Below are 27,627 nucleotides of genomic sequence, written 5' to 3' on the forward strand. Positions count from 1 at the left end.
TCGCCACCGAGAGGACTGGAGTGGGGCGGGCTCCAGGACAGCTCGGAGGCCCTGTGCGCTCGCGACCGGCCGGGGCCCCCAGCTTGTAGCTGCCGGCTCCCAGGCCGCACGGAAGGGCGCGCGTGCGGGTCTGCGCCGCGACCGCCTTAGGGTCCCGGCGCGGCCGCAGCCGGCGCGGAGGGGCCGCGAGATGCAGCCGCCGGGCCCGCCCCCCGCGTACGTCCCCACTACCGGGGACTTCACCTTTGTCTCCTCTGCAGACGCCGAAGGTGAGGACGCCGGGGCCGGCGCGGGGCCGGGCGCGGACGGGCAGGAAGCGCTCTCCAGCCCTGGGCGTCTGCTGGGCCTTCCGAGAGGCCCTGGAGGGCCGGGGAGCGGCCGGCGCTTAGCTCCCCGCACCACGCGCTGGTGCCAGGTTTTTCTGGGTCGCTTACTCATTCCGAGTGCATTCACGGGAATTCTAGGAAGTTTTGTTTCTGAAATACCTCGCAGTGAGCGAAGAGATGTTTAGATTGGCCGGGGAAGGTGTCGACGAAGGGGAACAAGAAAGAGCTGTGTTTCTCTGTTGTTTAGCAGTAGGTAACTTTTGGGGGGCCTGGGGTTCGATTCTGCTCTGCACACACCACAGACTTGCTCGGTTTTCTTACTGACTCTGTTATCTTGCCTGGCTCCCCGTTTTCCTTGCATTTTATAGCGCCTGACCTCAGTGTTCGGAGAAGTGGACACAGACACTTTGGAAACTTTCCGAGGGTCCACTGTGTCCCCCTGCTAGTGTCTGCAGATTGTTTTTCAGGGGGCGGTAAACGCTTTGGAGGAAGCAGTTGCCGGAGAGATTTTTCTACAGCGCAGGAAAAGTGTTTTCCTTGTAATCTGAATCTTTTTCTGCTGGTCACTCTCAAATTTTCCTTTTTTTTTAATTTGGGAGGCAGAGAGCACTGCCGACCTCTGGTTCACTCTGAAAGGACTGGGCCAGGCCCCCCCAAAGCTGGAAGCCAGGAGCTCAATCCACATATCCCGCATGGGTGGTGAGCCCGATTATTTGAGCCCTGCTGGCTGTTTTCCAGGGTCCACACCTGCAGAAAGCTGAGGTCAGGAGCCGGAGCCAGGAGTCAACCTCAGGCACTCTGGTATGGCACACCGGTGCCCCAGCCCTTAAGCTAAATGCCTCTCCCTCAAATTGTACTTTTATTAGACTTTGTACACCACTTACTGTCTAGTGACCACATTGACTACCTGATATAAAAAGAAATTAATAGAAGTTTCGATCTGGAGAAGAACCTAGATTTTCCTAAATAGGGTCTCAGAGTACAGTAGTTGTTTTCTTTCTTTTCCTTCATTAGCCATTTGAGGAGCATTGTTTTCAAAAGTAGTGATGGTTAAAATTTTTTTAAAAAGACTTTATCCAAGGGGACATAGCTGATATGTTTCTTTTAAACTGAAATGTAACAACCCAAAATACTAAATATTTATCTCTATTTGGTAGCATAGTGCTTAGGGAGGAATATCAATTTTAATTTCCCAATCTTTTTTTTCCCTAAGACTTATTTATTTATTTGAAAGTCAGAGTTTTGGAGTATGTGGGGGGGGGGGTCTTCATCTGCTGGTTCAGTACCCAAATTGCCACAGTGGCTGGAGCTGGGCCTATCCAAAGCCAGGAGCCAGGAGCTTCTTCCCGGCCTGCTACCTGAGTGCAAGGGCCCAAGCACTTGGGCCGTCTGCTGCTGCTTTTCCCAGGCACATTAGCAGGGAGCTGGATCGGATGCAGAGCAGCCGGGACTGGAACTGGCACCCATATGGGATGCCTATGTCACAGGTGGTGGCTTTACCCACTGTGTCACAGCGCCAGCTCCTTTACCCTTTTTGTTATCTCTCTCTTTTTAGATTTATTTACTTATTTGAAAGGCAGAGAGAGGGAAATACAGAGTGGGATCATCCACCTGCTGGTTCACTCCTCAAATGATTGCAACAGCCAGGGCTGGGCCAAGCTGAAGCCAGGAGCCTAGAACTCTGCCTTTACCATTTCTTAACCCCAGTTTTTGCATTTACAAATTGACAGTGATAATACACACGTGTTTAAATAGTATTGCCAATGTAAAGCACTTAGTAGAGTTATCTCGGAGAGTTAAGTGCTCAGTATATGTAAGTAATGATGCTGTTACTGGGGTTTCAGTGTTAATTTTTTTTTTTTTTCTTTTTTCAAAGGCAGAGAGATGTCTTATCCCATGGTTCACTCTCAAATTCCTGGAATTGGGCCAGGCTGAAGCTGGGAGCTGGGAACTCAGTCCAGGTCTCCCACGTGGGTGGCAGGGACTCACCTACTTGATGGCTCCCAGGGTGTGCATTAACAGAAACCTGGAATAGCAGAGCCAGGACTCAAATCCAGACATTCTCATGTGGAGTGTAGGCATCCCAGGTGGCATTTTACCCACTAGACCAAATCTCCCTTCCTTCTGAAACTCCAGGTAGACATATCACACTAATGGGTAATACATGGGTGACACGTACAGCTGATGCCTTCATGGCACTCCTGTGTGCACTGTGGTTGTGTCTTCTATGGAGCCTTTTATAGAGAGCATCTCACAGGGTCCAGGTGCCATAGAACATGAATAAAGAAACACTTGCCCAATAAAAAAAAAAAAAAAGATTTATTTCATTTATTTGAAAGACAGACTTACATAGAGTGCTAGAACCAGAGAGAGAGAGAGAGAGAGAGAGAGGTTTTTCATTTGCTGGTTCATTCCCCAAGTTGCCATGATGGCCAGAGCTAAGCTGATCCAAAGCCAGGAGCCAGGAGCTTCTTCCGGGTCTCCCACGTGGGTGCAGGGGCCCAAAGACTTGGGCCATCTTCTACTGCTTTCCCAGGCCATAGCAGAGAGCTGGACTGGAAGTGGAGCAGCTGGGACCTGAACCTGCGATCCATATGGGATGTTGGTTTTCCAGGCCGGGGCTTTAACCCACTGCACCACAGCACCAGCTTCTCTTTTGCCCAATATTTAGGTTTTGAAAAATTTGTCCCGAACTTATCTTCCTGTTCCTGTCATAGGCCTTGGGCTTCTGTGCCTTGTCTTTTCCTTGGAATGACTTCTCTGCAGATCCAGTCACCTCTCCTAGTCAAATTCAGATTCTGTGCTTCCATACCCTTCTTGCCACCTCTGATTAGGCCTCTTTACTCCTATGGCATCTCTGGTCGGTCAACAAAATTCATTGTTTTGTCCTTACACAAGAGTGTGCTTTACAGTAATGGTAGGATTTTGTATGAAATTTCAGTCAGTTTTTTTTTTTTTTAATTGTGATACAGTTCACATACCATAAATTTCACTGTTTTAAAGCATACAGTTCTGGCCAGCGCCGTGGCTTAACAGGCTAATCCTCCGCCTTGCGGCGCCAGCACACCGGGTTCTAGTCCCAGTTGGGGCGCCGGATTCTATCCCGGTTGCCCCTCTTCCAGGCCAGCTCTCTGCTATGGCCCGGGAAGGCAGTGGAGGATGGCCCAAGTGCTTGGGCCCTGCACCCGCATGGGAGACCAGGAGAAGCACCTGGCTCCTGGCTTTGGATCAGCGCGATGTGCCGGCCGCAGCGGCCATTGGAGGGTGAACCAATGGCAAAAAGGAAGACCTTTCTCTCTGTCTCTCTCTCTCACTATCCACTCTGCCTGTCAAAAAAAAAAAAAAAAAAAAAAAGCATGCAGTTCTGGGGCTGGTGCTGTGGCATAGTAGGTTAACCCTCCGCCTGGGTGCCGGTTTGTGTCCAGCTGTTGCTCTTCTGATCCAGCTCTCTGCTATGCCCTGGGAAGGCAGTAGACGATGGCCCAAATCCTTGGGCCCTGCACTGGTGTGGGAGATCCAGAAGCTCCTGGCTCCTGGCCTCGGATCAGTCCAGCTCCAGCTGTTGTGACCATTTGAGGAGTGAACCACCAGACGGAAGACTTTTCTCTGTCTTTCTTTCTCCTACTCTCTCTCTGTAACTCTACCTCTCAAATAATAAAAAAAAATTTTTTAAAGAATTGGTTTTATTTATTCGAAAGAGTTACAGAGAGCTAGAGTCAGAAAGAGAGTTCTCCCATTCTGCTGTCCACTCCCCAAATGACTGCAGCGGCCAGAGCTGAGCTGATCCGAAGCCAGGAGCCAGGAGCATCTTCCGGTCTCCCACGTGGGTGCAGGGTGCTAAGGACTTGGGCCATCTCCGGCTCTCCCAAGCCATAGCAGAGAGCAGGATTGGAAGAGGAGCAGCCAGGACTCAGCAGCACCCATATGGGATGCTGGCACTGCAGGCTGGGGCTTTAACCAACCCACTGTGCCACAGCACTGGCCCCAAACATTTTTTTTTTTAAAGCATACAATTCTGTGGTTTTTAATTTATATACAAAGTTGGGCAGTCATAGCCACTATCTAATTCTAGGACATTTTTATCATTCCATTTGTAGTCACTTAACCACTTATCCTTCCTCCTCAGTACCTGGCACGCACTGATCTAGTTGTTGTCTCTATGGTTTGTTGTAGATAGCTCATATAAATGGGATAATATGTGCCGTTGGGGTTTGGCTTCCTTTATTTAGCATAAGGTTTTTGTTTCATTTATGTTCCAGTGTGAAACACTAGCCTATTACTTTTTGTAGCTGAATAATATTCTGTCACTTGGATATACCCTCAGGTAGATTATAAACTCTTTATAATATCTCACTTCTATATGTCACTCAGGGCATTATAGAAGTATGTGATTGGGGCCAGCATTGTAGCACAGCACAGTAAGCTGTCGTCTGCAACACTGGCATCCCATATCAGCACTGGCTCAAGTCCTAGCTGTTCCACTTCCACTCTTGCTCCCTGCTAATGTGCCAAGGGAAGCAGCTGAAGATAACCTAAATAGTTGGACTCCTGCCACCCACGTGGATGACCTGGATGAATTTCTGGGCTCCCGGCTTTGGCCTGGCTGAGCCCAGACCATTGTGGCCATTTAGAGAGTGAATCAGCAGGTGGACAATCTCTGTTTCTCCCTGCGACTGTCTGTAGCTCTGCCTTTCAGTAAATTAATCTTTTAAAAAAAGTAAATGATTAATAGTATTTGTTGATTAATGAATTGATCAGTATTGAAAATGAGGAAGGTACTGAAATGAAAGTGACTTAATATTTGTGATATAGATTTTCTTGCCAAAGGCTGGAAACATCTCATCTCTCTACTTTATAATTTTAATTAGTCATAAAATTATTTCAGAACAGTTCTAGAGCAACTATAAAATTCATCTTTTTTTCTTTCTTTACTGACAGTGCCTTAGTTCAAGTCTTCTGCCTTATCATTTCTTGTCTATACTCAACTATAGCCTCCTGACCAAACTCAGCTCCAATTGCTCCCCTCTTAAATCTCTTGTACATAATGTAGCAGCTAAAACTGTGTTCCAAAATACAAATCTGATTTTGTCTGTTGGCTTTATTGCAAGGTTTGAATGTCACTTTTTAACTTTTTTAAAAAGCAGAAAAACCTCTCATCCACAGTTTTCTGTTACTCTGTCATTGTGGCAGAGCATTCAACTTACTCTCTAAAATTACCCCTTCCCAGAAAGTATATGATTTCTAAAACAAGTTAATTGGGCCAGTGTCTTGGTGCAGTAGGTTAAGGCAACGCCTGAATCCCCTATCAGTGCCAGCTCAAGTCCTGGCTGCTTTGCTTCAGATCCAGCTCCCTGCCAATGTGCCTGGGAAAGCAGTGGAAGATGGTCTAAGTGCTTGGGCCCCTGCCACTCACATGAGAGACGTGTATGGAGCTCTGGGTTCCTGGCTTTGGCTTAGACCAGCCCCAGTCATTACACCTATTTGGAAAGTGAATCAGCTGATGGAAGATTCTCTCTGCCTTTCAAATTAAAAAAAAAAAAAAAAAAAAAAGTAAGCAATGTAGACCAAAGAATCTTTAGTTTTTCCTTTGTAAAATTTTCTTGCTTTTTATTTATTATATCCCTGGATATCTTAGCACAGATTTCTTTTATATAACATGCTATTGAAGTATGATATGGTATATAATGAATTCAAAACAGCAGTTTTTCCCTGTTTAAAAACTGAAAAATTGCTTTTTTAATTAAAGTGTATATACTTTTTGAGAGGCAGAAAGAAAGATAGAGCTTTCCATCTGCTGGTTCACTCCCCAGATGCCCAAAGTGCCTGGGGGTTTGGGGGAAGGAAGCATGAGTGGGATGGAGGCCAAAACTCGAACCTGGGAACTCGGTAAATTTGTGCATGTCAGCAAATTAGTGTGCGTCAGACTGGTGAAATCTGAATAGGGTCTGTAGCTAATTAATTGTAGTTGTAATAATAATTGTAATTGGATTGTAACCAGTGTCAGTGTCCTTGTTTTGATAGTTATAAAAGGGTCCTTCATAAATAAAGTTTATGGAAAATGAGATTAAAAGACAAACTTATAGGCCGGCGCCGCGACTCACTAGGCTAATCCTCCGCCTGCAGTGCCGGCACCCCGGGTTCTAGTCCTGGTTGGGGCGCCGGATTTTGTCCCGGCTGTTCCTCTTCCAGTCCAGCTTTCTGCTGTGGCTCAGGAAGGCAGTGGAGGATGGCCCAAGTGCTTGGGCCCTGCACCTGCATGGGAGACCAGGAGGAAGCACCTGGCTCCTGGCTTCGGATAGGCACAGCGGCCATTTGGGAGGTGAACCAACGGAAGGAAGACCTTTCTCTCTGCCTCTCTCTCTCACTAACTCTCCCTGTCCAAAAAAAAAAAAAAAATTCATGGAAACTATATATTATGAAAAAGCTATGCCTAGATTTAAATAAACTTAAAATTCTATTTTTCCATAAAATTTTTAAGTCCCCTTATATAATGTATCCTTTTAAATCCCATATTTATTTGTTGACAGTGTTTTCACTTAGGAAATGAAAAGAATATTAAATATTATGAAGGTATTGATTCAAATTTTGTATTTTGGGATAAGCATTGTGGCTCAACTGAGTAGGAAGTGGTTTGGGTCATCTATCTCATTTCTACTTCTGATCTTGCAGCCTGGGAGACAGCATATGATGGCTTAAATACTTGAATCCGTGCCACCCACGTGGGAGACCCAGGAACAGTTCTGGGCTCCTGGTTTTGGTGTGGCCCATCCCCAGCTGTTGGAGACATTTCAGGAGTGAAACAGTAGATGAGGGGGCTGGTCTGGCATTGTGGTTTAGCAGGTTAAGCTGCCTCCAGCAATGTCAGCATCCCATATGGGCACCAATCCAAGTCCCGGCTGTGCTCCTTCTGATTCAGCTCCCTGCTAATGTGCCTGGAAAATAGCAGAAGATGGCTCAAGTCCTCGGGCCCCTGCACCCACATGGGAGTCCAGATGAAGCTCCTGGCTTCTGGTTTCAACCTGGCTGTTGTGGCCATTTGGGGAATGAATCAGCAGTTGGAAGATCTCTCTCTCTGTAACTCTGCCTTTCAAATAAATAAATCTTTAAAAACAAAAACTGTAGATGAAAGATTTTTAGTTCTCTGTTGCTCTGCCTTCAGATAAACAAATAAATACACTTGAAAAAATAAGTGGTTGGGGCTGGCGCTGTGGCGTAGCTGGTAAAGCAGTGCCGGCATCCTATATGGGTCCTGGCTGCTCCACTTCCAATCCAGCTCTCTGCTATGGCCTGGGAAAGCATGGTCCAAGTCCCGGGACCCCTGCACCCTCATGGGAGACCACGTAAGAGACCCAGAAGAAGCTCCTGGCTTTGGATTGGCGTAGCTCCAGCCATTGTGGCCATTTGGGAAGTGAACCAATGGATGGAAGACCTCTCTCTCTCTGCCTCTGCTTCTGCCTCTGCCTCTCTGTAACTCTGCCTTTCAATAAATCTTATTTTAAAAAAGTGATTTACTCTGGATACTATCCTATGTTTGACAGTCAAGCTAGCTAGTTCTCTGATTTAACTTAAATCAGCTATGCTTGTGGGGTAATTTTTCCCCCCATCTGTAGCTAACTGTGCTGTGGGGATATTGGGAGAAGTATCAGATTGCTGTCTCTGGAGTTCCTATGTGTTTGCTTCACATTTTCCTTTTCTGCATGGCACAGAAAGTGTTACCAGAGTACATTTTTTTTTTTTTAAAGATTCATCTATTCATCGAAAAGTCAGAGTTACAGAGAGAGAGAAGGAGAGGCAGAGAGGTCTTCCATCCACTGGTTCACTCCTCCACCTGCCACAACGGCTGGAGCTGCGCCTATCCGAAGCCAGGAGCCAGGAACTTCCTCGAGGTCTCTCACACGGGTGGAGGGGCCCAAAGACTGGGGCCATCCTCCTCTGCTCTCCCAGGCCACAGGAGAGAGCTGGATCAGAAGTGGAGCAGCCGGGACTTGAACGGTGCCCACACAGGATGCTGGCACTGCAGGCGGCAGCCCCACCTGTTACACCACAGCACTGGCCCCAAGAGTACTTTTTTAAAAAGTTCAAGGGGCAGGTCTTTGTCCTATCATTTAATATTACCTGTTAAGACATCACATCCTGGCCGGCGCCGCGGCTCACTAGGCTAATCCTCCGCCTTGCGGCGCCGGCACACCGGGTTCTAGTCACGGTCGGGGCACCGATCCTGTCCCGGTTGCCCCTCTTCCAGGCCAGCTCTCTGCTGTGGCCAGGGAGTGCAGTGAAGGATGGCCCAAGTCCTTGGGCCCTGCACCCCATGGGAGACCAGGATGAGCACCTGGCTCCTGCCATCGGGACAGCGCGGTGCGCCGGCCGCAGCGCGCCTACCCTGGCGGCCATTGGAGGGTGAACCAACGGCAAAAGGAAGACCTTTCTCTCTGTCTCTCTCTCACTATCCACTCTGCCTGTCAAAAAAAATAAATTAAAAAAAAAAAAAAAAAAAAAAGACATCACATCCCACATTTGAGAACGTGGGTTTAATACCCAGCTCTGGCTCCTAACTCACACACCCTATGAGGCAAGGATGCTGGCTTAAGTAACTGGGTTCCATGGCTGGCGCCGTGGCTTAACAGGCTAATCCTCTGCCTTGTGGCACTGGCACACCAGGTTCTAGTCCTGGTTGGGGCGCTGGATTCTATCCCGGTTGCCCCCTTCCAGGCCAGCTCTCTGCTATGGCCCGGGAAGGCAGTGGAGGATGGCCCAAGTGCTTGGGCCCTGCACCCGCATGGGAGACCAGGAGAAGCACCTGGCTCCTGGCTTCGGATCAGCGCGATGCGCCGGCCACAGCGGCCATTGGAGGGTGAACCAACGGCAAAGGAAGACCTTTCTCTCTCTCTCTCTCTCTCACTATCCACTCTGCCTGTCAAAAAAAAAAAAAAAAAAAAAAAGTAACTAGGTTCCTACCACCTGTGTGGGGAGACTTGGGTTGAGTTCTTGGCTCCTGGCTTCAGCATAGGCCCAGCCCCAGCTGCTGTGGGCATTTAAGGAGTGAACCAGCAGGTGGGAATTCATTCTCTATCTCTCTCTGTTTCTCTACCTCTCAAATAAATGAAAAGTTATTTTTTAGGCCTGCGCCACGGCCCAGTTGGCTAATCCTCTGCCTGTGGCGCCGCCGGCACCCTGGGTTCTAGTCCCGGTTGGGGTTCCGGATTCTGTCCCAGTTGCCCCTCTTCCAGTCCAGCTCTCTGCTGTGGCCCGGGAAGCAGTGGAGGATGGCCCAAGTGCTTGAGCCCTGCACCTGCATGGGAGACCAGGAGGAAGCCCCTGGCTCCTGGCTTCAGATCGGCGCAGCGCGCCAGCTGTAGCGGCCATTTGGGGCGTGAACCAACGGAAGGAAGACCTCTCTCTCTCTCTCTCTCTCTCTCTCACTGTCCACTCTGCCTGTCAAAAAAAAATATTTTTTAAGTTCATGGGAAAATGAAATTAAGGTGTTTATTTTGGTGCAAAAGCATTGAAATCTGTGCACTTTTTTTTTCATAATAATTTTCAATGAAAACCTCTTATACCACATTTTTAAGCTAAAAGTGTCTTTTTGAGGCATAAAATTTTTTAACACAATGTTCCTTAATACAGTCATTTATGTAATCTTTGGTTTAGATGAGGACTTTTAAGTGGAATCCTTTCTAGAGGCCAGAGAATGATTGTTGAGGTCCTTTCTAACCTCATAATTTCAAAATCTCTAATGTGACTGCTGTGGCTTCCTTATCTAAATTTCTTGGTGCTGGCATTGTGGTACAGTGGGTTAATCCGTCGCCTGCAGTGTCAGCATCCTGTATGAGTTCCAGCTGCTCCATTTCCAATCTAGCTCTCTGTGTCAGAAAGCAGTGGAAGATTGTACTTAGGCCTCATGCTTGGACCCCTGGCTTGGGCTTGGCCCAGCCCTGTCTGTTGGAGTAAACCAGCAGATGGAAGATGTCTGTTTGTCTCTGTCTCTCTCTCTCTCCAATCTCTTAGTGTCTATATATCTTTCTAACTCTGCCTTTTTTTTTTTTTTAAAAAAGATTCATTTATTTACTTGAAAGTCAGAGTTACACAGAGAGAGAAGGAGAGGCAGAGAGAGAGGTCTTCTATCCACTGGTTCACTCCCCAATTGGCCGCAAAGGCTGGAGCTGCACCAATCCAAAGCAAGGAGCCAGGAACTTCTTCCAGTTCTCCCACGCGCGTGCAGGGGCCCAAGGACATGGGCCATCTTCTACTGCTTTCCCAGGCCATAGCAGAGAGCTGGATGGGAAGTGGAGCAGCCGGGACTCGAACTGGTGCCCATATGGGATGCTGGTACTACAGGCGATGGCCTCATAACTCTGTCTTTCAAGTAAAGAAGTAGATCTTTAAAAAAATAAAGAGGGGCCAGCACTGTGGCACAGCAGTTTAAGCTGCCATCTGAAATGCTGGCATTCTATATGGGTGTCAGTCCAAGTCCTAGCTGCTCCACTTCTGATCCAGCTACCTGATAATGGGCCTGGGAAAGCAGCAGAAGATGGCCCAAGTCCTTGGGCCCCTGTATCCATGTGGGAGACTTGTTAGAAGTCCTGGCTCCTGGCTTTGGCCTGGTCCAGCTTGGACGTTATTGGCTTTTGGGGATGGAGGCTGGAAGACCTGGGAGAAAAGAACTTCAGGTTCCTCTGGCTTTGGCCTCGCACAGCACCATCTGTTGGTGGCTGTTTGGGAGTAAATCATCAGATGAAAGGCCTCTCTCTCTCTTTCTCTCTGACTCTCCAACTGCCTTTCAAATAAATAAATATTTTAAAAATCAGTTAGTATATTGTTGAATCAAGGAAAAAAAAGCACTCTTTATACCTATGAGGGAGGGACCTTCACACAGTGTATAGAAAATGCATAATATAGAAATGTGGCCGGCGCCGTGGCTTAACAGGCTAATCCTCCGCCTTGCGGCGCCAGCACACCGGGTTCTAGTCCCAGTTGGGGTGCCGGATTCTATCCCAGTTGCCCCTCTTCCAGGCCAGCTCTCTGCTATGGCCCGGGAAGGCAGTGGAGGATGGCCCAAGTGCTTGGGCCCTGCACCCGCATGGGAGACCAGGAGAAGCACCTGGCTCCTGGCTTCGGATCAGCGCGATGTGCCAACCGCAGCGGCCATTGGAGGGTGAACCAATGGCAAAAAGGAAGACCTTCCTCTCTGTCTCTCTCTCTCACTATCCACTCTGCCTGTCAAAAAAAAAAAAAGAAAGAAAGAAATGTGCATGGATTTCAAGATTTCTCACACCAAAATAAGCCTTTTTTTTTTTTAAAGATTTTATTTATTTGAGAGGTAGAGTTACAGAGAAAGGTCTTCCCATCTGCTGGTTCATTCCCCAGGTGGCTGCAAAAGCCAGAGCTGAGCCAGTCTGAAGCCAGGAGTTAGAACACTGTGCAGGTCTCCCATGTGGGTGCAGGAGCCCAAGCACTAGGGCCATGCTTTCCCAGGCACATTAGCAGAGAGCTGGATTGGAAGAGGAGCAACTGGGACACGAACCGGCATCCATATAGGATGCCAGCATCTACTATGCCACAGCGCTTGTCCCTAAGCTTATCTTTAAATTCTACAAATTTTTTACTCACCCCCTTCATAAATTTTTGAAGTACCCTCATATTAGAAATGAAGTTATAGGCCAGCACCATGGCTCACTTGGTTAATCCTCTGCCTGCAGCACCGGCATCCCATGTGGGCGCTGGGTTCTGTCCCGGTTGCTCCTCTTCCAGTCCAGCTCTCTGCTATGGCCCGGGAGGGCAGTGGAGGATGGCCCAAGTGCTTGGGCACCTGCACCTGCATGGGAGACCAGGAAGAAGCACTTGGCTCCTGGCTTCGGGTCGGCACAGCGCCAGCCGTAGCGGCCATTTGGGGAGTGAACCGGTAGAGGGAGGACCTTTCTGTCTCTCTCTCTCTCACGGTCTATGATTCTGTCAAAAAAATGAAATTATAAACTTTTTTTTTGAGAGGCGGAGACCTACAAAAAGAGTGCCACAGTTGCTCGTGATGGTCCCATCTGGAGCCAAAACCAGTGGCAGGAATGCAACCCAAGTCTCCCATTCCCATGTGTCATCACCACTGCCTTTCAGGGTCTGCAGTAGCAGGAAGCCAGTAGCAAGAGCAAACATGGCCTTGAACCCAAGTAACCCTGTATGGGGCACTAGCATCTTAACCACTAGGCCAAATGACCTCTTCAGAATGGAATTTTACTTAAATTCCACCTCTTTGTTTTTCAATTTATATTAAGTATATTACTTTCTTAAAGATTTATTTATGTGTTCGAAACAATTACAGAGAGAGATGGAAGGACACAGAGAGAGAGAGAGAGATCTTCCATCCCCTGGTTCACTTCCCAAGTGGATGCAATGGTTAGGACTGACCCAGGTTGAAAGTGGGGGCCAGGTGCTTCATTCAGGTCTCCCATGTTGGTGACAAGGGCTAAAGTACTTGAGCCATCTTCTGCCTTTTCTGGGCCATTAGGGAGCTGGATCAGAAGTGGAACAACCAGGATAGGAACTTGCACCCACTTGGAATGCTGGCATCTCAGGCAGCAGTTTCATTCACTACGCCACAACACCAGCCTGCCAGAGAATATTTTTTAACTGAAAGATAGGGGCAGGCATTTGGCCTTGCTGTTAAGTTGTGCTTGGCATGCCCACATACCCTGTCAGAGTGCCTGAGTTTGAGTCCTGTCTCCTCCTCTTCCAGCTCCCTGCTATCGCACACCCTGAGAGGCAGCAGGTGATGGCTCAGGTATTGGGTCCCTGCCCTATGTGGGAGATTCACATTGAGTTTGTGGCTCCTGGTGCAGCCCTTGCAGACATTTGGGAAGTGAACTATATAGGGAATGAACCAGAGGGTGGGTGCTCTCTGTTTCTGTCTGTCTCTCAAATAAATAAAAAATAAACACAAATTAGGTGATTCTTAAAAGGATCTTTAAAAAAAAGATCAGTGATAGCATTTACAGGGGTATTTTAACTGGGTAGAGAAGGTCAGTGACTTCAACAGTACGTATATTCTACGCTTAAGTAAACTCCCTTATAAAAACTATAAAATCATATACTATTTGACTTGAAAGAACTTTGAATAGGAAGCTGCACCCCAGAGACATTCATGATTAGCAGTCTTAATTAGTAGCTAACATAGGACTTAGCTTCAGAATGTGGGCTTTTAATATAATTAATTGCAGGAGTTGTCATAACCAGACCAGAAAGTGACTCATAATTGTTACTCATTGAAGTTTAAGCCAAGATTTTAATAGCAGTTATCAAAACGTAACCTAGAATTTAGAGTACTGTGCAGATTAAGCTGTTTATATGATATATGAAAAACTTGGTTTTATTTTTTCTTTATAAAGCAGCTGACTTTAGTATTGTTTGAAGATGATCTCCATAGAAGGAAGATTGTTGAGTGTTCTGGTTTTTCTTGCCAAAATTTTTTTTTCTTTTTTTTCTTTTTTTAAGATTTATTTATTTATTTGAAAGAGTTACACAGAGAGAGAAGAGGCAGAGAGAGAAAAAGAGAGAGGGGTCTTCCATCTGATGGCTTACTGTACCCAGATGGCCACAACGGCCAGAGCTGTGCCGATCCGAAGCCAGGAGCCAGGAGCTTCTTTCCGGGTCTCCCACGCGGGTGCAGGGGCCCAAGCAGTTGGGCCATCTTCTACTGCTTTTCCAGGCCATAGCAGAGAGCTGGATCAGAAGTAGAGTAGCTGGAACTCAACCAGCACCCATATGGGATGCTGGTGCCATGGGCAGAGGCTTAGCCCACTGTGCCACAGCTGCCAGCCCCCATTGTTAAGTCTTAAATTCTGGTACCAGTCCAGTTAAATAAGCTGAGAAATCTTTTTTTCTGTTGTTTCACCTCTTTTATCTTTCATTCTCTTCTTGCAAAATAAAAGATGGTTTAAAGGCCGGCGCTATGGCTCAATAGGCTAATCCTCTGCCTTGCGGCGCCAGCACACCGGGTTCTAGTCCCGGTTGGGGCGCCGGATTCTGTCCCGGTTGCCCCTCTTCCAGGCCAGCTCTCTGCTATGGCCCGGGAAGGCAGTGGAGGATGGCCCAAGTGCTTGGGCCCTGCACCCGCATGGGAGACCAGGAGAAGCACCTGGCTCCTGGCTCCGGATCAGCGCGATGCGCTGGCCACAGCGCTCAAGCTGCGGCGGCCATTGGAGGGTGAACCAACAGCAAAAGGAAGACCTTTCTCTCTTTCTCTCTCTCTCACTGTCCACTCTGCCTGTAAAAATAAAAAAAAATAAAATAAAGATGGTTTAAAAATATCAACTACAAAATTTGGAGGTTGTATACGATAGCAAATATTCATAGTTAGAAATCTTCAAATGGTACTTCTTTTAGTTGAATATATGTTCCTTCATTTAAGATTTATACATTTATACCTTGGCATACAGTTGTGGTTTTTTTTTGTCTTCTTTTCTTCTAAGATCTCAGTGGTTCAATAGCATCCCCAGATGTCAAATTAAACCTTGGTGGAGATTTTATCAAAGAATCTACAGCCACTACATTTCTGAGACAAAGAGGGTATGGTTGGCTTTTGGAAGTTGAAGATGATGATCCTGAAGATAACAAGCCTCTCTTGTATGTAAAAATAATGTTTTTTAGAACTAGTCTGTGGAATGATTGTATTTGTTCATGTTATTTAATGACAGATATGGAAAATATTAACCATTTGGGTCAAAAGCTATAGCAATGTTCAATTTTACTAGTAATTTTTAAAACTGAAATAAGTTGTTAATCTATTGAATGGCAAAAATTAAAAGAGTGATGATTCTGTATAAAACACTATATATATAGAGAGATATACTCCAAATTTCTGGGACTGTCAGCTATCTCAAGTAATCATGCAGTCTAAAAAAGCAGGCCTTTTAGGTGCTAACTCTTAAAATTAAGATGTAAGTCCAGTTAAGATGTGCAAAAAGATTCCCACTCCAGAAGTGCTCCTATAGAAATTGCGAAGCTGTTGATGAGTATAAAACTATAGGGAGACTTTCACTGTCTTCATTGTACTTGAAAAATTCATTGTACTTGAAAAATTACCCATCATCTGGGGAAAAAAATGCGAAACAGTTAACAGTTTTGGAAAAAAGAACATACAGCTTTATAAGATGAAGGCATTACCAGGTTAATTGTTATGATTATTGGTAGATTATGTGCTTAGACATCCTTTGTTAATATGCCATAATTCATCAAATCTCAGGTGCTATAGATAATAAAATGAATTTACTTTACATATTAATGAAAAAAAAAGTGCTTCAGGTAGCAGAAATTGGGAACATCAGAGGTTTACCTTCTTAGTGCAAGGATGAGTAAAAAATAATCTACTACTTGGAAAGAAGTTTGACACTGGGTGTGGGGTATTGAAAGAAAAAATTTCCCCTGAGAATGTAAACCTCAGGTTGGTTACATAGAGTAGACAGTGTGAATTGTCAATCTGGTCCCAAAAAGTCTCAAACAGGAAATTTTGTTTAAAGCTGTCTTAGATTGATGATAGTGCACCCCCAAGAGAATGATAGAAGGAAAGGCAGAAGTTAGAAGAAGCACTGGGCTTCACTTCAGGCTAACAACAGTTGTAAAACCCCAGTGATTATGAGATGTTTCCCAGTTTTAGAGAGGTTTAAGTGTTAACAATGTATACCTTAGAATCACTGCAGTATGGTACTTCAAATGCAGATGTGTTGCTGACCTGTAGAGACAATGCTATCATATTTCTACTTATTTTAAATTCTTTTGTAACTGTCTTGGTATTCAGAAGTGTGTGTCTTCAGAATTTTTCTTTTAAAATTATAGAGAAGAATTGGATATCGATCTAAAGGATATTTACTACAAAATCCGATGTGTTTTGATGCCAATGCCATCACTTGGTTTTAATAGACAAGTGGTGAGAGACAATCCTGACTTTTGGGGTCCTCTGGCTGTTGTTCTTTTCTTTTCCATGATATCATTGTATGGACAGTTTAGGGTAAGTATATTTAATTTGGTACAAATTCTAAGTCTTTGAAGAGTTTCAAAAATTAAATATAGTTGAATACTAACTGTAGCACATTATGGAAAATGCCTTACCTCTAATCATTATTTCTCACTTGCTCATCCCTAAAAGTGGTCCATAATTACTGAGTGAGGAGTACTAAGGGTAATCTAAGGATTAATGCTTTCCAAACTTTTCCACATTGATCATTCACATAGAAAGCATTAAGGCAAGTGGACTACTCACAGCTGACCAGAACTGACCAGTCACCAAAAGTGGCCTTTCTGATTTCCCAAAGGGAGAAGACTTTGAAACGTAACATGTAATACATAATCGTGTTTCTACCTTTTGTTAAGTTTTAATTATGTTTTTTAAAATGAACATTATTTTATAATTATTTTAACATTATTTTATAATGACAAGGATCCTATCAGTATTTGTTTTTATACTCCTACTGATATTTTAATTTCATTGTCCTAGTCTCAGGGACTATCACAAAACACTACATGGACACGTCATACTCTCATATCCCCAGTTAAAGGCTATTGGGGAGGAAAAGAGAACTTCTTAGCACAGTGATTTGGAAGTGAATTTGTTTCATGTTGCTGTTAACAGATTACCACAAACCTTAATGGCTTTAAACAGCACACATTTGTGGTACAGAGGTTAAACCTCATGAGCACTAATTTGAGTCCCAGCTACTCCGCTTTTGATCCAGCTTCCTGCTAATGTGCCTTGGAAGCAGCAGAAGGAACCCAGGTATTTGGGAGACCCAGATCGAGTTTCTGGCTTCAGCCTTTGCAGACATTTGGGGAATGAGCCAGCAGATGGAAGCTCTCTCTATAAATCTGCCTTTCAAATAAATAAATAAAACTTTTTTTAAAAACCACAGAATTATTCTTTTACAATTCTTGAAGTCTGAAGTCCAAAATGAGTCTTAAAGGACTAAAATTAAAATGTCAGCAGGACTGGTTCCTGTGGAGGATCCAGGGCAAATCTATCGCTTGCCTCTTTCACTTCCAGAGGCTGCTGCCGTTTCTTGGCTCCTGGCTGCATCCATGCAGTGTCTGTGTCTGTCTGTGATCACACTGACTTCTCTTCCACTTATACAAATCTCCATTTCCCTCTCTCTTTTAAGATTAGTTAGTCAGATAATCAAAAATAGCCTCCCCATTGCAAGACCCTTAACATTTTTATACTAGTCCTATTAGTAGTGTAATCTATATCAGTTACTCTGCTGAACACTGTAAAAACCGTTGAAAATGAATGGGGAGTTTGGTCTGCTTCCTACCACCTTCCTTCATCTACAGCATTTGTAGTTTCATCTGTTTTATATAACCTTTCACTTGTCAACAAGTTCTAAGGGAAAAAACAGAAGATTACTATACCCCCATAGACTGGCACTTAGTTTGAGTTTGCTTGATGTTTTCTCATGATTGTACTGGGGCTGTGTACTTTAGGCATAAGTATCACAGAAATGATTTGTACCTTTCTGTGCCAGGGGGTACCTGATAAGTTTCATTACTGATTATGATAACAGGATCACATGGTTGGGTGATGGGGTGGAATCTGTATGCTTCCTCTCCACTGCTTTTCTTGTTGACAGGTGTTAATATTGAATTTTCTGTTTGGATATAAGCTTGTATAATATATTGTATTTTTATTAAGTTTTGGAAAGATAACTAAAAACTGCACAACTTCTTCATGATCTGAGTGAGATTGGGAATGTCAGACTATCTTACATAGCAGAGAATTGAATTCTTGGAAAATTATTAAGTTATTTGGTATAAAAATATTAATGTCATGAATTTTTCCCCCAAAGGTGGTCTCATGGATTATAACCATTTGGATATTTGGTTCACTAACAATTTTCTTACTGGCCAGAGTTCTTGGTGGAGAAGTAAGTAGTCAATTTTGAGAATACTCTTTGTTTTTTATGAATACTAGAGATACAATCCTCAGCTATGCTAATTTTTACTGTTTCTTGTCTCAGGATTGCTTTTAAGTTATGCTACTTCCCTTAAGCCCATCAGTGTGTCAGTATTGTGCTTAATAAATATTACAAGGAAGGACAAGGAGAGAAAATATCCTGTCCTACGTATCAAGCAATCTATAGCTTTTTAAGGAAGAATATGATTTGTTCTGTTACAGCAGTTTTCAAACTTTTGATACCAGGTTGCCAAGAAATTTCTTTTTTAAGATTTTTTTACTTTTTAAAAAATTTATTTGAGATGCAGTGAGAAAAAGAGGGACAGCTAGACACAGAGAAAGCTCTCATCTCCTGGTTCACTCCCCAAATGCCTGAAACAGCTAAAACTGAAACTGACCTGAGAAGGCAATCCAAGAGCCAGAAACCAATTATTCAGGTTCTCAGTTCTGCCTCCCAGGGTCTGCATTAGCAGGAAGTTGGAGTCAGGAGCTAGAACTGAGAATCAAACCAGATACTCCAGTGTGACACATATGTCTTAACCACTAAGCTAAATGCCTACCCCAAGATTCTTACTAAGTTAAGATGTATTTATCAGGGCTGGCGCTGTGGTGCTGGCATCCCATTTGGGCACCGGTTTGAGTCCTGATTGCGCTTCTTCCAGTCCAGCTCTCTGCTATGGCCTAGGAAAGCAGTAGAAGGTGGCCCAAATGTTTGGGCCCCTGCACCTATGCAGGAAAGAAGCACCTGGCTCCTGGCTTCAGTTTGACTCAGCTTGGCCATTGCAGCCATTTGGGGAGTGAACCAGCAGATAGAAGACCTTTCTTTCTGTCTCTCCCTCTCTCTGTCTGGAACTCTACCTCTCAAATAAAAAATAAAATCTTTTTTTTTTTTTTTAATGTGTATTTATCTGTCATTTGAAAGGCAGAATGAGAGGGACAGATATGGAGGGAGGGAGAGGGAGAGAGAAACCTTTCATCCACTGATTGACTCTCTAGATGCCCAGGGTCTTGGACCAAGCCAAAGACAGGAACCAGAAATTCCATCCTGTTCTCCCACATGGATAGCCAGGACCCATGTACTTAAGTTGTCATTTGCCTCCCAGTGTGCACATTAGCAGGAAGCTGGATCAGAAGCAGATGTGGGATTCCATCCAGGCACTCTGATATAGGATGATAGGATATGGGTGTCCCAAGCAGTGGCTTGAGCAATTGCACCATAATCCCTGGCCAAGATTTTTATTTTTTAAGATTTTATTTATCTGGGCAAAAGAGAGAACTTCCATCCTCTAGTTCACTTCCCAAATGGCTGCAATGGCCAGGGCTGGGCCAGGCCAAAGCCATGAGCCAGGAGTTTGTTCCACGTCTCCCATGTGGATAGCGAGGCCCAAAATAGTTGGGCCATCTTCTGCTGCTTTCCCAGGCACATTCGCAGGGAGCTGGATTGGAAATGGAGCAGCTGGGACTTGAACTGGTGCCCACATTGGATGCTGGTACTGCAGTTAGTGGCTTTACCCACTGTGCCACACCACTGGCTCCCCGCCCAAGGTTCTTTATGTAGGTTATATATATTAGTATTTTCTGTTAGAAATTAAAGTAATTTTAAATATTTATCTACTGAAGACTATCAATATACCAACTATATTTTTTAAATTACAAGTATTTAAAAAAATTTATTTGAGAGGCAGATAGGCAGAGAGGGACAGGGACAGAGGCAGATTGGCAGAGAGAGTTACTGTCTTCTGGGTCCCTCTCCAAATACCCACAGCCAAGCTGAGCTAGGAACTAGGAATTCCATACAGGTGTCCCACCTGGGTGACAGGAAACCAACTACTTGATCCCTCACCAAATGTCTCCCAGTGTGGTGTTAGTGAAAACCCAGAATCAGGAGCAGAGCCAAGACTCAATCAAGGCACTCCCAAATGGGATGCAGACATCTCAAACAACATAATACAGGGGCCAGCGTTGTGGCCACAGCCTTGTGGCACAGCCACTTGCAGTGCTGACATCCCATAAGAACAGTTGCTCCACTTCCATCCTAGCTCCCTACTAATGTGCCTGGAAAAGCAACAAGAAGATGGCCAGAGTGCTTGGGCCCCTGCGCCCATGTGGGAGACCTGGAAGAAGCTCCTGGCTCCTGGCTTTGGATTGGCCAGTTCTGGCCATCACAGCCATTTGAGGAGAACCAGTGGATGAAAAACTTCTCCCTCTTCTCAGACTCTCTCTTTCAAATAAATAAAATAAATCTTTAAAAAAATATTTATTTTTTATTTGAAAGGCAGAGTAACAGAGAGAGATCTTCCATTCACTGGTTCACTCCCTAAATGGCTACAACAGCCAGAACTGGGCCAGAACAAAACCAGGAGCCAGAAGCTTCTTCTGGGTCTCCCATGTGAGTGCAGGGGCCCAAGGATTTGGCGCAGCTGCGGCCATTTGGGGAGTGAACCAGCAGATGGAAGACCTCTTTCTCTGTCTCTGCCTCTCTCTGTAATGCTGTCTTTCAAATAAATAAAATAAATCTTTAAAAAAAAAAAAAAGGCACAGTTAGAGAGGAGAGACATTTTCCATCTGCAGGTTCACTCCCCAAATAGTTGCAGTGACCAAGGTTGGACCATGCTGAAGCCAGGAGCCTGAAACTCCGTCTAAGTCTACCATGTGGACAGTAGAGGCCCAAGTACTTGGACTACCACCCGCTGCTTTCTGAGGCACATTAGCAGAGATCTGGATTGGAAATGGAGCAGCCGGGACCCAAACCGGCATCCATGTGGAATGCTGGCGTTGCAGCTTAACCCTTTGTGCCACAACACTGGCCCCAGTTGTGATGCATTTAAACCTCCTGCCACTTAACAGAAGTGGTTGAATGTGTAGTGTGTTGTAGAGATGCACTGAACGTAATTGGATGTGTGATGGCTGAAGTTCAAGAGAGAAAGGACTGGAAATGTAGACTTGAGTATCAGTAAATTGATGGTAACTGAAACCATGGTCAGAGACTACATAGTAATTTAAACTGTAATGGGTGAGATTTTACTTCCCACATTTATGAAAGTACAACAAAGAACATATGATGTCCAGTAGTGATTAAAATGAGTATCTTGATTTCTATGATATTTATTTAAAATTTTTAAAATTTACAGGTTGCATATGGCCAAGTTCTTGGAGTTATAGGATATTCATTGCTTCCTCTCATTGTAATAGCCCCTATACTTTTGGTGGTTGGATCATTTGAAGTTGTGTCTACACTTATAAAAGTAAGTTATGTAGTATGTATCATATAAAGTAGTTTACTATTTTGAAGCAGCAAAAGTCCTGTAGCAAAGAATATTGTCATCAAAAACAGTTGATAGTATTTTGGAACACCGATTTTTCTAATTGAATTTTGTTTTCCTCTTTTAATCACTGATAATTACAAAATAGGTGGGGAAAAACAAAGAGCTCATCAGTTTTCAGGATATTGTAGTCACACTTTTTTTAATGTTGAATTTTTTTTTTTCTTTGTATATGATGAGTTTAGATTTTGTGGCTATTTAATTCCATTATACATTTATTTACTATCTGTTACTCTTGTTTGAATATTATCTTCCTTATCAAATGTGGTAGACATGGTTCTAGTACACTCAGTTTTCTATAATTCAGAGATCAGGACTTCTTTACACGGTGTTAAGAGTAACATACATGCATTTTAAACATTTACTGATACTATTGAGTATTAATAGGAATACAACTTAACTTTCAGTATTAATGTTGAACAACTTCAAGAAGTAAATGGGTGTTTTAGCACATATATCTATATTATACCGTGAATGTCTTTTCCTTATGGAAAATGGAACATTTTAAGACCACCACTTGCAGAACTGCTATTTTGTAGCTTCTGCACTAAATTTTTTTTAAAGGTTTATTTTATTTAGTTGAATTAGAGACAGACAGACAGAGAGGTCTCTTATCTGCTGGCTCACTCCCTAAATGGCTGCATTTGACTAGCACTGGGCCAGACTGAAGCCAAGAGCCAGGAGCTTCAACTGGGTCTCCCACCAGCCAGGACTCGACTGGTACCCAGATGGGATGCCAGCACTGCAGACAGCTGCTTAACCAGTTGTGCCACAGTACTGACCCCTCTGCACTAAATTTGTTTTTAGGTAGCCAGAGCAACTTACTTTTATGAGATTTTATTTTAAGACTATAACTAATTACAGTAGAAAAGACATAATTGTTTCTTTTAGAATTTGGTCTAACAGCTAATATTGATACCTAAGCATTAATATTGAAAAGAGTTGAATTTCAAAACCATTTAGTAATGAAATCAAATTCTTACTCTGCCCCTTACAGTTTGGCCTTCTGAAAGTGTCTAACTTTTCTTACACTTGGTTCTTAGAATTTTTTTTCTCAACAGTGAGAATCTTAACCAATTTTGAGGGTTTATAATGTAGATTTAAAAGTATGCATAATGTCTGGTGTAGTACTTGGCACAGACTAGACACTCAGCTGGTAGCTGATGTTACAAAAATTATAAAAGAATATTTTGAGATGATATTTGTACATGAATGCTTCAAAAGTTCATTTAATGTACATTACGAAAAAAGTATGCTTAGATTTCCAAAATTTGGAGGGCCAAAATAAACTTCCCTCTTAAATCCGTTTTCTTTGAACTGTTTGAAGAACCTTCTTGTATTTGAACACTTAGGGACAAAGAAGCCTGTGCTTTCCTCTTTGTTCCAACCCTAAAATCTTTTTATTTTTAATTGATAGTATTAGGACTTCACTGAAAAGTTCTACAGTACAGGAACTATCTCATGCTGACCTTTAATTCTTCTAGTCTTAGGAATATCATGCCACTTTACTGAATCATTTAGGATTACGTTCTGTTGTGTATTATCTTATATTAAACTCATTGGATTATTTCTGAGTTCATTTCCAAAATTGCTAAAGCCATTGTCCTTTGGTCATTTTTAGTTATATAGTTCAGCTGAAAGTTGGACCTTAAAATTTTTTTTTGCAACATTGGAAAGTATGATTATAAAATGAAAAATTATATCATTAAAAATTCAGAACAAAATTTTTTATTTGTTTTTAAACTTCAGATTTGTTCTTTGCCAAAATATTTTCCTATTAACTTAGTCTTCTATGGGTAGAGAGTTATTGTATGTTTCTTAATTCAGTCCAAAGTGTGTTGCAATACTCTTCATCATTTAATTCTAGCATTATAGTTTAATCTACAAGCATTGATTTTATTTAACATTAAGTCTTTATTACATATCAATTTTTTTAACTTTTATTTAATAAATATAAATTTCCAAAGTATAGCTTATGGATTACAATGGCTTTTCCCCCCCCATAACTTCCCTCCCACCCACAACCCTCCCATCTCCTGCTCCTTCTCCCATTCCATTCGCATCAAGATTTCATTTTCAATTATCTTTATATACAGAAGATCAATTTAGTATTTTGATTTCAATTCAAGTTCAGTTCATAATTTCAATTTCAGTTCACAATTGACCATAATGATAGGTCTAAGAGTCAAAGGGATCACATAAACAAGACTAGTGTCTGCTAATACTAACTGATAGAATTAAAAAGGGAGAGAAGGATCCAACATGGGAAGCAGGTTACACAGCAGGCTCATAGAATGGCAGATGTCCTAAACAGCACTCTGGCCTCAGAATCAGCCCTGAAGGCATTCGAATCTGGCTGAAGAGCCCATGAGAGTATTTTAGGCATGGAAAGCCAAGACACTCTGGCAAAAAAAAAAAAAAAAAAAAAAAAAAAAAAAAAAAAACCTAAATGAAAGATCTCTGCAAGTGAGATCCCAGCGGAAAGAATGGGCCATCAAAGAAGGAGGTACCTTCAGAGGGAGGAGAGAACTTCCGCTTTGACTATGACCTTGTCTAAAAAAGATCGGAGTTGGCGAACTCAAGGGGCTTCCATAGCCTTGGCAACTCATGACAAGAACCTAGGGTGATTACTAACGCCATAAACAAGAGTGTCAAATTGTTAAGTCAACAACAGGAGTCACTGTGCACTTACTCCTCATGTAGGATCTCTGTCCTTAATGTGTTGTCCAATGTGAATTAATGCTATAACTAGTACTGAAACAGCATTTTACACTTTGTGTTTCTGTGTGGGTACAAACTGTTGAAATCGTTATTACATATCAATTTTTCAACCATTTATAATTGAAAAATCTAATTATGACATATAGTTCCTTATTTTTTTTTGTATGTTTGAATTACTCAGTTCTGTAGGTTTTTTAGTTTTTAAGCACAGTAGAAAGTATCCCAACTACATTTTCAGTGTGCCAGTATTTATTTTATTACATGTATACCTGTGCTTTTTCTGAATTTTGTCCCCTAGGGGACATTTGGCATGTCACAGGTATGGTATGTGTGTGTTGTTTGGGGAGGGAGGGTGGTTACTAACATATAGTGGATAGAGAACAAGGATGTCGCTAAACTTCTTACAGTGCACAGGACAGCACCCCACCACAAAGAGTTCCCAGCTTGAAATTTCAGTGTTGCAAGGTTGAGAAACCTTGCTCTGTGCTAGATTGTATTTCCATAATTCCCTGATTTCTTTCTTAAAAGTTCATGTTTTGGCTTATGCTGTAAAATGCCTTTTTATGACTGTACAAGTAAGTACTATGTAAGTCTCCAGTGAAAATTTTTAAAATTAGGTGTGTGTATAATCAGAAAATTAATAGTATATTTTATTTAATTAAACTTTTGACTGAAAAGTGATCTGTTTTTCTCTGTTTCATTTAATTCTGTACTTCTACCTGTTTCTGGGAAAACATTGTGATAATAAACATTGTGTAAAATTTTCACTAGTTCTGTTTCTCTGTTTCTTCAGAAGAAAAAGAAAATTTTCTACTTTGCAGGGATCAGTTTTCTTTCAGCAGTTTGGCTTAGTAATAGTTCTTTTAAAAATTACCCGACCTTAGTCACCAGAGACCCATGTTTTTGAAAGACTGATCCTTGGTTTCTTCCTTTAAAAAGTATTTGTGCAGAACTGAAGTGAGTCCCTCACGTCTCTTCTTAATTGGCCAGCCAGGTGATTCTTAACGATTAGATAGATTTGATCAGGAAACACCACATTGACAGAAGGAAGGAACAGAGCAAAGATGAACATTCTTACTAAGGACTTATCATTCTTAATAAATTTTACCACTTCCCACAATTGATGATTGATTTTTTAAAATACTGTGAACATTATTTTTACTCTGTGATATCCAAAAAGTCAATTAATTTGCTAATATGCTGCCTTTTGTCTTTTTTTTTTAAGCTGTTTGGTGTGTTTTGGGCTGCCTACAGTGCTGCTTCATTGTTAGTGGGTGAAGAATTCAAGACCAAAAAGCCTCTCTTGATTTATCCAATCTTTTTATTATACATTTATTTTTTGTCCTTATATACTGGGGTGTGAGCCAAGTCATACGTGAGTAGAAAAAGACAAATGTAAAAAAAAAAAAAAAAAAAAAAAAGACAAATGTGTGTGTAGGCTGGGAATTCTTGGCCCAAGGGATTGAAGCAAACCTGTTGCTGGTAAAATTTTACGTGTTCCAGACATAATGCAGGTTTAAGATCTTTCTAAAACTGTTATTTGTGTTTAAGTAATTGCAGTTATCTGGGATTTTTTTGGTCAGAATGCTAAATTCTGTTCGATTCTTCATATTCCAGCAAATAAAATATAAAAGCATTGTGTTTTTAAGATTGTGTCAATATTCACATAAAAACTTGTGCCAAAAGCACCTGGATTGGTAATTGTATTTCACATGAAGGGTAAATTTGATAACATCTTGATAACCTAAAAGTGCAATTCTTTTCCTTTAAAGAATTTTCTCCTGCATTGCAGATCCTGTAGATATATATTTATATTTATACATATATATTTATGGAATAATTATTCACAAAATATATTTCTGGATAGCCTAAAAATTAAGATATTTAATCTGATGCTTAAAACTTCATTTAAATTGGATCTTAATCTTGTTTATTTAAAAATTCAAACTTGTTTTTAAAATGGCATATAATTTTAAAAATAGTGGTTGTTGATATAGATTTGGTTTATTTGGATAAACTTTTAAAAACTATTTTTGAATGTCCAGACATCTAATTTAAAGTTTCTGTTAATCTTTCTGACAAAAGGGGCAAGAAGTATAATGGATATGACGTTTGGTAAAATCATGACTATTTAGGAACACAAAATATTTATTGCACCAGTAAATATTTTAAGTGGTATTCCTAAATCAGAAAAGTTGTGGGAAAAAACATCTTTAAGATTGTGTGGTCCTGAACAATGTTACATGAAGTAGAAAATAATAAAATGCTTCCCAGCTGTATGTTTTGTTTTATAACATCTTGTCCTGTATTGCTTGATATTTAAACAAAAATTGGGTACTCCATAGCAAATGTACAATTTTTGCTGAGGGAAATATTAAGACATTTTTGTTAGTGACATTTATATTGTGGATAATTTTATAGGTTCTAGATATATTTCTAATTATTACTACTTTGTAAAATGGATAAAATGTTTTATTTATGCCTATGAAATAGAAAATACCTAATATTAGTAAATTATTCTGTTATCCTTTCTGAGCTCACCTGGAAGAGTTAACTGCTATCCTCAATATGATAACATTGCCATTGCTTGCTGTGTTTTTTTTTTTTTTTTTTTTTAGCAAATTTACCCATCAGAAAATATTCAGCACCTTTGAAACAAGCCTACAGATTAGCAAGAGATTAAACCCATCTCTTTTCTGTTACCCAAATCCTACCTGTCCAATTAAAAAAAAAAAAAGATTTAAAGTAAACTGTAGGGAACATGAGGAGCATGGAATAATGTGAGCTGGAATAATGTGGAAAGTTATACATACTGATTTTGTTTTTTAAACATCCTCAGGAAAACAATTAGAAGCACCGGAGATGCAGCATTTGAACTAATATGAAACAGTAAGGAAGGACATTTGTCATACTTGAGAAATTCCTGAGGTCAGAAATTCCTGATGCTTTGTTACTGCAGATTGTTGTATTCAGCATTCATAGTACTGACGGTGCAATCTTCCTCAGAAAGCTTAGGAGTCGAGACCAGGGGATGAAATTTTACTACACTATAAGTCAAGGTTATTTTTGGACCACCTCTATGAAAAAATGGCTTAATTTTTTTTAACTGTTACTGCTTTTAAGGTATGAATTAAGATTTCAGTTATATGAATCATGTTTATTCTTAATGATACAGTTTAATAAAATGAGGTATTTATGTTCTAAAAAAGGCATTTAAAAATAGCATTTTATATTGGGAACTGCTTTTTATAGGGTGTATATATAATATTTATAGTATTTCAAAGTCAACCAATGTATTTCATGTGATAATCAGTAAAGTAGTTAAAATAGA

The 27,627-nt window shown here is 42.1% G+C and overlaps 1 protein-coding gene across 1 annotated transcript; it reads left to right on the forward strand.

The window, feature by feature from the left end:
• On the forward strand, window positions 1-27,627 carry YIPF4 (Yip1 domain family member 4). Its single transcript, XM_062209224.1, has 6 exons — window positions 1-269; window positions 14,783-14,936; window positions 16,146-16,317; window positions 18,146-18,223; window positions 21,384-21,497; window positions 25,522-27,627. The coding sequence occupies exons 1-6, from the start codon at window positions 191-193 to the stop codon at window positions 25,657-25,659; spliced, it is 735 nt and encodes a 244-aa protein (XP_062065208.1). The 5' UTR covers window positions 1-190; the 3' UTR covers window positions 25,660-27,627.

This window comes from Lepus europaeus, chromosome 13 (assembly GCF_033115175.1).
Source record: "Lepus europaeus isolate LE1 chromosome 13, mLepTim1.pri, whole genome shotgun sequence".
NCBI lineage: Eukaryota > Metazoa > Chordata > Mammalia > Lagomorpha > Leporidae > Lepus > Lepus europaeus.